The sequence below is a fragment of the Phyllopteryx taeniolatus genome, chromosome 11 (assembly GCF_024500385.1).
Source record: "Phyllopteryx taeniolatus isolate TA_2022b chromosome 11, UOR_Ptae_1.2, whole genome shotgun sequence".
In the NCBI taxonomy this organism is placed as follows: Eukaryota; Metazoa; Chordata; class Actinopteri; order Syngnathiformes; family Syngnathidae; genus Phyllopteryx; species Phyllopteryx taeniolatus.
Window position 1 is genome coordinate 358,332 of NC_084512.1, and position 11,669 is coordinate 370,000.

Consider the following 11,669-nt stretch of genomic DNA (forward strand, 5'->3'; position numbering starts at 1 on the left):
ACAATCCAGAACAATTATTTTTCTTCATTACCTTGCTCGTTTTCCTTTTTTTTTTTTTTTTTTATCACGCAGAGATCGGGATCTCAGATGCAGGGTCATTTTGATTTGCATATTTAAATGTGGGTGTGGACAGGGAGGGGTTGGCTACTCCAACATCCATCCATAGCCATCCATTTTCTTTACCGCTTATCTTCACTAGGGTCACAGTCTTCGGGCGGAAGGCGCGGTACACCCTGGTCGCCAGCCAATCGCAGGGCACATATAAACAAACAACCATTCCCACTCACATTCACACCTACTGGCAATTTAGAGTCCTCAATCAACCTACCACGCATGTTTTTGGGATGTAGGAGGAAACCGGAGTGAACCCCGGTCCCCAGAACTGTGAGGCAGATGTGCTAACCACTCGTTCACTGTCCCGGCGCTACTCCAGCATGTGCGCTCAATTCTACGTTGATTGGGATGTACGAAGGAAATGTGCATGGATTCATGTGTACGCACAGATTCACACATCTGGATATTTTTGTGCGGAATCTGGATTTGAGCGTACGCCATGTTTCAGTAGGAAATCCACGAGTCTTTGTACGAGGCGACTGTAGGTAGAGCAGGTCGTCCAGTGACTGCACGGTAAGTGGTTTGAGTCCCAGCTACAACTGTCTGCATGTCAAACTGTCCTTGGGCAAGACACTTAACCCTAATTTGCTCCCAGTGGGTCTGGCAGCGCCTTGCATGGTAGCAATCGCCCATTGTTGTATGAATGTGTGTGTGAGTTTGTGAATGTGAGGCTTTGGGCACTGTGATGGTGTAGATAAAGCGCTATATAAGTGCAATCCATTTATTTATTTTGTAAATAATTTTTGGGAAAAACGATATACTTGCAGTTGTGTATGCAGATATCAAATAAACTTTTATTATTATTTTTTTTAATGCATCTCAAGATTCGAATTAATTGCATTCCTGGTTGCGTTCTAACCGAAGCATTGACGTCCGTATTATAGGTAGGCTTTTATTTTTTAAGGTGGCTTTCGTCGCTCGTTGGCAATTTATTACCGTGATGCCTAGTATGAACAAAATTAGGGGGGGCTGGTTTGACCGCAGTGGACTGGGGAGGGCAGCAATACGCCATAGCTGCGTCATGCCTGCAAGAATTTAAGTACAAGAAGATGGCTTGTTTTGAAGGTATTTGTTTGACTTCTTTTCTCACTGTGCGTCGTCCACACTTCGGTAACAAAACGTAACTGGAGTCATTGTGACGTGTCGTGACCTTCAAGACACAACGGAAAGAAAGAGAGGAAAAAAATTGCGTGTTGACGGTTCACAACGTGTGTGTGTGTATAGATATATTTATAAGTAGTTCTGCCTGTGTCGAGCAGAAACATACATCTGTATCAGAGCGGACTTGGTGCGGGAGAGTTAACTGTTGCGATAAGCCCGTATTTTAAGTGGGACTCCTGATATTGTGTTGTTTTGTTCTTGAACGTTTCGTTCAAAAGAACAAATCGTTCCAGTAAATGTAATGAACTGACTTAGTTTATGAAATGATTTCGTCTTTTGAGCTCTGCCGCCGTAAGGTAGCCCGCTCGGACCGGAAACAAAAAGCGTTTTGTGCAGTCTCGATGTGTCAAGCGAGACACGCAGCTGTTGTGGCGGAGAAGATCCGGTCAATTTTCAAAATAGAACACACAGACACGCGACTTGCAATACAACAGAAATTATATCAATTGGTCATTTATTTTCTGTGCGGCCCGGTACCCGGTCCGCGGACCGGTGGTTGGGGACAAGTGCTGTAGATGAACAAATACAAATATAGTTGATTAATACATTATCTGACATTAGGTAAAATATAATTTCGTGCGGTACCCCTGATGATCTCTCACGCAGAGCGCAGGGGCATTTCTTGATTCCCCTGCAGGTCCATGGGGGACCATGGAGCCCCCCCCAAAAAATAGGACAATGGATAAGCAAATATATATTTTATTAAATAATTGACATATAGCACCAATAACAAATAACTACCAACCCTGAAAGAAAACTTTACATTGTGTAAATTTAAAAAAAAGTGTACAATTTTCTGAATGATAAAAACAAATCCAAGAAAAAACAAAAAGGAATGGAAACCTTTATTGTGTCTCTTCTTAAGTTTATGAGCTGGTCTGCTGTTTAATAAATGTTAGTTAATAAATTGCAGTAACATTTCCGATGCTTAGTGGGACTGTGACAATCTGGCATCACTGCTTTTCTTGTGCAACAGATACGCTTTCCCACTACCTTTAGTGTAAGTTTTCTTAATTTTGTTTTCCAGTGTGTTTGACAAATGCTCGACAGCGACCTCATTAGGGAGCTTCCCGAATCCGGATATGCAGTTGTGTTGTTGATATGGACCAATATCAGAAGACAGCATTTCCTCCTGACATACAGGAGCAGGAATGGACAACGATTTGACCTGTATTGTGGCTCTGTACTCGTCCAAACGTCTTCGGAATGCCAAACGCCATTGTGCTTGGGTCCACAACACCATCCAGTGGTGAAATTTTAACCAACTGTTAGTCAGGGCTAGACAGCAACACCTTTCTGAAATCATCAGTAAGAATGTCAACAATACACTCTGTTTGCTGTGGTTGACAAGCTCATAACCCCCCCGGATCAGATAGCTCCAGAACTCCTAACAGCAGATAAATGCAATGAATTTTCTTTATTTTAGTGAAAAAATACAATCCATCAGGTTAAATATTAGCACAAATCAGCAAAATGATAAAATGATACTACATCTGAAGCCACCCAGGAAAAACTGTATTACCATCCATCCATCCATTTTCTTTACTGCTTATCCTCACTAGGGTTGCGGGCTGCTGGAGCCTATCCCAGCTATCTTCGGGCGGGAGGCGAGGTACACACTGAACCGGTCGGCAGCCAATTACCATGTCAGAATTTGATACAATTGACCAAAAAACTGTAGAGAAAACGGTTCAGCAGCTGAAACCATCAACGAGCTGTCTTGACTCAATACCATCTGACTTTTTCAAAGCTATTGCGAAGTCTGTGTTAGCTGATTTGCAGCAAATAATCAATTGCTGATTTCAGTCAGGCGAGTTTCCTAAAGCTCTTAAAGTAGCTGCCATTAAGCCTCTGCTAAAAAATAAAGCGCTAGACCCTTCCATGTTAGCAAGCGTTTGACCCATCTCAAATCTCCCTTTCATAGCCAAGATTGTTGAGAAAGTTATTTTTAATCAACTCAGCAATTTCTTGAACTTAAATGGACTTTTTGACAAATTTCAATCATGGTTCCGAACTCATCACAGTACAGAATCTGCTCTTATCAAAGTGCTAAATGATATAATGTTGAATACTGACTCAGGAAAGGTGTCAATTCTGGTCTTGTTGTACCTCACTGCGGCTTTTGATACGGTAGATCATAATATACTCCTGAACAGGTTGGAAACGTGGGTAGGACTAAATGGAACAGTCCTTAATTGGCTCAGGTCCTACCTGGAGGAAAGGAGTTATTTTGTAACCATTGGAAGTGTTCAATCTCATCGAATGGCAATGACCTATGGAGTCCCTCAAGGGTCAGTTCTTGGGCCCTCCTGTTCAGCCTGTATATGCTACCCTTGGGTCAAATTCTTCAGAACTTTAATTTTGACTATCATAGCTATGCAGATGACACACAGTTATATCTAGCAGTGTCTCCAGATGACTACAGTTCAATTACGGTGTTGTGTCACTGTCTAAAACAGATAAATATCTGGATGAGCCAACATTTTCTTCAATTAAACCGCAACAAAACTGATGATTGTTTTTGGCAATAAAGTAAAGAGAATTGCTGTTAGTAAATACCTGGAGTCACTCTCTTTAAAAACCAAAGACCAAGTCTGAAACCTTGGTGTTCCGATAGATTCCGACCTGACTTTCAACAGTCATATCAAATCAATTACTAAAACTGCTTTTTACCATCTGAAGAATGTATCCAGAGTGAAGGCTTGCATGTGTCAAGCAGACTAGGAGAAGCTCATCCATGCTTTTATCTCAAGGAGACTTGACTATTGTCTTCTGACTGGACTCCCTCCAAAGAGCATTAAACAGCTGCAGCTCATTCAGAATGCTGCGGCTCGGGTTCTGACCAAAACAAAGAGATCAGAGCATATTACTCCAATTCTAAAGTCTTTACACTGGCTTCCAGTCAGCTTTAGAATAGATTTTAAAGTTCTGCTACTGGTCTATAAATCACTAAACGGTTTACTTCTTGAATACATGAATGAAATGCTAATGGAATATAAACCCAGTAGGGCTCTGAGATCGACAGACTCAGGTCAAATAGTGGAGCACAGAGTCCAAAGCAAAGATGGTGAAGCAGCATTTAGCTATTATGCTGCACACAAATGGAATAAGTTGCCAACAGAAGTGACATCGACCCCACGTGTGCATGTTTTTAAATCCAGGTTAAAAACTCTTCTTTTTTTCCCGTGCTTTTTAGAGCATTTCCACTTTTAAATGATATTTCTTGCACTCTATGCTGTTTTAATTTTATTTTAATTTTATATTTTCTCTCTTTGTTTTAAATGTTTATAAGCTGTTTTTTTCTTTGTTTTAAAATGCTTTTAATCATGAAAAGCACAGGGAGTTACCTTGTGTATGAAATGCGCTATATAAATATATTTGCTTTGCTTTTATTTCTTTTTTTTATTTTTTTTCCCTTTTCCATCCTCCTTTTTCCGCCAAATCCACTTGTTCGCACTGTGCCGACCGGACCAGCCAAACATTCGGAAGATCGACCAGGCTGCTTAATTTGCGTTCCAACTTTCGGTCGACTAAAAGTACAGATTTATGCATATTTGGGTTTTGTTAATGGATTGCGGTTTCCCTTGCTTGGACACAGGTCATCGGGGCCCCCCTCTGAAGCCAGGCCTGGAGGTGGGGCTCGAAGGCGAGCGCCTGGTGGCCGGGCCTGCACCCATGGGTACAGCTCGAAGGGGTAACGTGGGTCCCCCCTTCCCATGGGCTCACCACCTGTGGGAGGGGCCATAGGCGTCGGGTGCAATGTGAGCTGGGTGGTGGCCGAAGGCAGGGACCTTGGCGATCCGATCCCCGGCTCTAGAAGCTGGCTTTAGGGACGTGGAATGTCACCTCTATGGCAGGGAAGGAGCCCGAGCTGGTGCGTGAGGTCGAGAAGTTCCAACTGCATATAGTCTGGCTCGCCTCCACACACGGTTTGGGCTCTGGTACCAGTCCTCTCGAGAGGGGTTGGACTCTCTGGAGTTGCCCACGGTGAGAGGCGCAGAGCAGGTGTGGGCATATTTATTGTCCCCCGGCTCAGCGCCTGTACGTTGGTGTTCACCCCGGTGGACGAGAGGGTAGCCTCCCTCCGTCTTCGGGTGGGAGGACGGTTCCTGACTGTTGTTTGTGCCTATGCACCAATCAAAGCTGAGACACGGACATTTGGTTTCTCATTCGGACGCTAAGTTAATTAACTACCCCGCCCCAGCCAGCCTGAAGGGTCTCACCAACAAAGACTTATTTTTTTGGGACACTGGCCTGATGACCAAGACTGTGAGAAACCCGCTGTTCGATGGTTCCCCATGAAGCCACAGGGCCATTTGTTCTTTTTGCTTGGGACAATGGATGGAGCACGTGTGACACCCACAGGTGGTGGATGGCTACTGAAACTCTGGGGGAACTAATCACAATCTTTACTGAATTTGAATGTTACCTGATATTTTAAGAACTTTGTATGAACAATCCCAGTGTTACCATCACAACAGCGCCACTAGTGATTGTATTTCTGCAAATTTGAATGTCTGGTGTCAAATCTGTTTGTCAACTGAGCCAGATGGGATGTTTCACCTCACACAACACTAATTATTGATAATTAATTAAAGAGGATGTGCACGTGACAATGCAGAGCTGGAAACTGGTCATGTTATCTTAAATCCAATAATGATTTTTTTATCCGGCGGTACGGTGGTCGAGCGTCTGCCTCACAGGTCTGAGGACTGGGGTTCAATCCCCGGCCCTGCCTGTGTGGAGTTTGCATGTTCTGCCCGTGCCTGCGAGAACTCTTATCTAATTCCATTAGCAACCTTCAGATTACGAGACATCGAGGTTTTCGTCACTTGGTCCTGAAGTTTTACACATCTAAAAAGTGACATGGTGTCCCTTTTGGAGGTAAAATAATTAGATTTTAACGCTTAAACTTAAAATCACACTAAACTCGAAGTAACGCAGGACTCTCTTCCGGCTTGTTCGTTTCTCCTAAATTAATTACGTTTTTTCCCCAAACCAATATACACTATAGTAACTATATGCACAAGTAGTCCGGTAATCGTCTTTCAAGAGCAAAGAGTCAGCCGTTGTACCACGGAGGTGCGAGAATACTCTGGCGCTGGAACACTGGAACTGCCAGGCTGAAGTGCAGGCTGTCATGAGTGCTGATTGAAACCAGGTGTGTAGGCGAAGAGGTGATCAGTGCTAGAGATTGAGTGGAAAAAGAGGAACAAAGCGCCGCCCACGCTCCGCAAGGAGATTCGGGGCACTGATCATAACACAAATGCAGTCTATAAGGTATACATATGTTGTGTTTTACAACAACACTTAACTATATTTATAATTGGTGTGGATGAAATAGCGAAGCTTGTTCATTCTCGCCAAAATGTATGTGAGTGGGACCGGAGGACGAGCCTCACCTCAAAATATCCCCCTCTCTTTTTATTTTAAAACACGTTTTAACTTTAACTTTAAGTTCATGTTCCCTATTAGTGGGGAAAAAAATCCAACACTTGAATTTTGAATGATGATGTTTTTGATTGATATTGGGTCTTACTATCATTGTGAATTTTGCTTCACAATGATAGTAAGACCCAATATCAAATGATCCAAGCGCGATGTTGCTATGAACGCTTGGCCGCCACAATCCACAAGGCACCGTGATATTGCCAAGGACTAATCAGAGCAAAGCTGTTTTCCATATTTCAATTAAGAATAACAACAATCCAATCAGAGCAAAGGTTATTTATTTATCGAATATTAATTGAGAAAAAGCTTGAAAAAAGGACATCCTGGGCATTTTCAACCTCAATTATCTTGCAAACCTGATAAAAGGACATAAAAGATGAGGAAAAAAATGATGGCATGGGACCTTTAAATGAAAAGCCCTTCTCCCTCCTCAAATCATGCAAATAAAAAAGCATCTTCCCTCAAGCTTCTCCAGCCTAGCTTCCTTTTTTTCTCCGCTAAACCTTGTCAGGCAATGGGCTCTTCATATTCAACGGTATTTGCATTAAATCTAGTTGAAATATATATTTTCCCCACTGTATTTAAAGTTGGTGGAGAGGTGGATGACTGGTTAGAACATCCGCCGCACAGTTCTGAGGTCCTCGGTTCAAATCCGGCCTTCCTGTGTGGCGTTTGCATGTTTTCCCTGTGCTTGCGTGGGTTTTCACCGGGTACTCCAGTTTCCATCTACATTACAAAAACATGCAAGATAGGTTAATTGAAGACTAAATTGTCAGTAGGTGTGAACGTGGGAGCGAATGGTTGTTTGTTTATATGTGCTCTTCAATTGACTGACGACCAGTTCAGGGTGTATCCCGCCTCTTACCCAGAGTCAGCTTGGATAGGCTCCAGCACACCCATGACCCTAGTGAGGATGAGCGGTTCACAGAATGGATGGATGGATATATTAAATTCCCTATTAAGAGGCAACCTTCAATTTTGTCAATTTCTGGTTTATTTACATTCATTCTCACGGAAAGGTTCCAACTTTTAAAATTGCTGCAATTTTGCAGCTCTTAATAGTCATATGAATAATAAATATATTTCATGGGGTAAATATATTGCAGTAAAAAAACATAATAAAATCCCATTCTTGCAGATTCAGCCCTATGCTGTTGAATAACATGACGCAGGTTATATGTCAACTGTGGGGGAATTCGCCCAGCAAGGTGGATCTGTGGACACTCCAGTCCTCTCAAGTGAAAGTGGAGGTCCTTACACTCGGTGCCATCATCAGGTCTGTTTGGACCAAGGGGAAAGACGGTGAGATGGAAGATGTAGTGTTGGGTTATGATGACCTGCAAGGTAAGCAGTAGGCCTATATCAGTGTTGATTTGTATTTTTGTGTTTGTGCATTACTAAATTAACATGTTTTAAAGCAAGTATGACTAACTGAATTGCATGACATAAGTAGCACATCTGCCTCCTGTTGCCAGGTTATGTGTCAGACAAGCGGTACTTTGGAGCTGTGGTGGGCCGCGTAGCCAACAGGATTGCGCAAGGATGTTTTATAGCAGATGGAAAGACATATCGATTAGATATCAACAATGGACCTAATTCCCTGCATGGAGGGCTGCATGGCTTCAATAAGGTAAGACAAAATAGAAATTACATGAATCACTCCGTTTTGGTCTGTTCATGCAGGTCTGTCGTGGAGGCAGCAATAAAAATGGATGTTGAAAGTTGTCAATGTTTATTGTAAAGATTATCCTACTATTTTACTTCATGAATAACATTTATCCATTATAAATTCAGTATTTGCAAGACCCCACGAAATGTAATAATAATTTTACATAAACGTATAGTAATTTTCTTGATACTCAAAGACGCTTTGCAATTGCACGCACTATTCATTCACTCCGCAGCCACACCGTGGTGGTGGTAAGCTACTTGTGTAGCGACAGCTGCCCTTGGGCAGTCTGACGGAAGCGTGGCTACCATTCTGCGCCTACCGTCCATCCGACCACCACCAAACATCCAACCACATTCGTTCATGGGCAATGTGGGATAACTGTCTTGCCCAGGGACACAACGATGACATGGACGTAGATACGAACCGGCGACCATTTTTTTAACATGAAGGTCCTTTTTAAGGTCATGCCACTGCATTTCAATCTGATTCAAGTGTGGAGTTTGAGTGAATGGTGATTTCATTTATAAAGGGGAGGGAAAAAAACTATTCAGTGACCTGGCCCGGTGTGAAAAAGTAACTACCCCACCTGTTAAATCATGAATTAATTGTGGCTAATCACAATTTTTGGTTAATTTTCACTGATCACACACAAGCCTGATTACCTCCAGACTTGTTCAATCAACAAATCACAAACAGAATCTTTCCCGACAAAATCAAGTCGGACAAAAGATCTAAAAACGCCACAATGAAATGACAGGATCCACAGAAATTCCTGAACAGTCGAGAAATAAAGTAATTGATATCAGTCCGGAAAGGGTTACAAAAGCCATTTCTAAAGCTTTAACATTTCAGCAAACCATAGGAAGAACCATTATCCTCACATGGAGAAAACATGCAACAGTGGTGAACCTTCCCAGGAGTGGCCGGCCTATAAAGATTACCCCAAAAGAACAGCAATGACTCATCCAGGAGTCCAGAAAGGAACTCAGGACAACCTCTAAAGAACTACAGGTCTCAGTTAAGGTCAGTGTTCATGACACAACAATGAGGAAGAGACGGGGCAAAAATATCATTATGGCAGAGTTACAAAGCGAAAATCACTGCTGACCAAAAAGAACATAAAGGCTCGTCTTACTTCTGCAAAAAAACATCTGAATGACTTTTGGAAGATATTATATGGACTGACGAAATGAAAGTTGAGCTGTTTGGAAGGTGTCTCTCTCATTACATCTGGCGTAAATGTAGCACAGCATTTCAAAAAAAGAACATCATACCAACAGTCAAACAGTGGTGGTAGTGTGATAGTCTTGGCCTGCTTTGTCCATTCAGGACCTGGACAACTTGCTGTGATTGATGGAACCGTGAATTCTGCTCTTAAACAGAAAATCCTGAAGGAGAATGTTCAGCCATCAGTTTGACCTCAACCTGAAGCACACTTGGGTTCTGCAGCAGGATAACGATCCAAAACACACCAGCAAGTCAACTTCTGAATGGCTTAAAAAAATTGGAGTGGCCTAGTCAAACTCCAGACGAGAATCCAATTGAAATGCAGTGGCGTGACCTTAAAAAGGCCGTTCATACTCGAAAACCCTCCATTTTTGCTGAATTCAAACAATTCTGCAAGCAAGAGTGGGCCAAAATATCAACTCATTGCCAGTTATAGAAAACACTTAATTTCAGTTGTTGCTGCTGAGGATACCTCAACCAGTTATTAGGTTTAGGGGACCATTACGCTTTCACACAGGGCCAGGTAACTTTGAATATTTCTTTTCCTTAACAAATGAAATCATCATTTTAAAACAGCATTTTAAGTTGACTTGTGTTTTATTTGTCTGGTAGTTACGTCTGTTTTATGATCTTAAAAATTAAAGTGGGGAAACTATCTAAAAATATAAGAATTTGAGAAGGAGGCCAATACTTTTTCATGGCACTGGAAATACATGTGAATGTACGTTAACATGAACTTCCTATAATTTTAAATTAATAAATAAACAACTCAACATTGTGACTGATCTTATTGGAGATGTTCTGACATCTCTGACACAAAAACGCCAGCTTGCACCCAGTCTGTCTTTGTGTTGTGATTTGATGAAGTAATTCCCTGTAACGTTTACATTTTGCCTCAATCTATTGCTGTAAAATCAAATCCCGTCAAGAATTCATCGTAAATATTTTCTTTTTTTTCTACTTTGATTCTGTGTTTAGGCTATTTGGATTGCTACAGCAGTGGAAGGTGGTGTGAAAATGTGTCTTACCAGTCCAGATGGAGACCAGGGCTACCCTGGAGAGATGCAGGTCTCTGTTACCTACACCTTGCAGGTAAACAAACTTTACAGTGGTACCTCGCAGTACAACCACAAACTCCTCCACTCCAAGAATCGACATATTGCAAGAAATTGAACTACAAATCGGTCAAATTTGCAGTTAGTTGTGGGCATATCTTGCCACCTGACAATTTGAAATGACAACAGTTTGAATTCAATGATGAATTGAATTTAATTGATGCATCTATGATTTTTTTTTTCTTACTCTGTGACTACTTACCGAACTACTTTCAAAAACACATTTTGTAATCACATCATTTTCATTATTCAAATAAATGACAGATATATTTATTTTCATTATCTTTCATTTAAAGGTGAAGTAAACAGTTAGGAGGGAAAAAACTATTTTTTGTCATGTATGTTAAAATTCTCTGCATGTCCAGACAGTGAAATATTATTTAAATTATGCAGGGGTGTTAAACAAATTTTTGTCACGGGCCACATTTCAGTTTTTTGTTTTTAATCAATCTGCAAAAATTTCAACAGTTCCATTTTTTTCTGTCAAATATGGGGTGATGTGTGTACATTAATGAGGGGAAAAAATGAAATTACATGATTTTAGGACATGGCTGCAATATAACAAAGAGTGAAAAATGTAAGGCGGTTTGAATACTTTCCGTACCCACTGTAGTTACAATGTCCCTCTGATGGCTGTTATCACTGGAAATAAATGTTTAATTGGCTCGTCATATTGCCTATACATCCATCCATCCATTTTCTGAGCCGCTTCTCCTCACTAGGGTCGCGGGTGTGCTGGAGCCTATCCCAGCTGTCATCGGGCAGGAGGCGGTGTACACCCTGAACTGGTTGCCAGCCAATCGCAGGCACATACAAACAAACAACATTCGCACTCACATTCACACCTACGGGCAATTTAGAGTCCCCAATTAATGCATGTTTTTGGGATGTGGGAGGAAACCGGAGTGTCTGGAGAAAACCCACGCAGG

General features: G+C 41.8%; 1 protein-coding gene across 3 annotated transcripts in view; it reads left to right on the plus strand.

The window, feature by feature from the left end:
- Positions 1-353: 353 nt before the first annotated feature.
- The window catches only part of galm (galactose mutarotase), a 20,618-nt gene continuing 9,302 nt past the window's right edge, over positions 354-11,669 (plus strand). For 2 of the 3 annotated variants that reach the window (XM_061790093.1, XM_061790095.1), the window contains exons 1-4: positions 1,023-1,179; positions 7,865-8,070; positions 8,202-8,356; positions 10,604-10,717. In XM_061790093.1, coding sequence (XP_061646077.1) covers positions 7,875-8,070; positions 8,202-8,356; positions 10,604-10,717 — 465 coding nt within the window. In that variant the 5' untranslated portion in view covers positions 1,023-1,179; positions 7,865-7,874. Of the gene's footprint in view, positions 628-1,022; positions 1,180-7,864; positions 8,071-8,201; positions 8,357-10,603; positions 10,718-11,669 lie in introns of those variants that run through there. The other variant, XM_061790094.1, reaches the window with a different exon arrangement.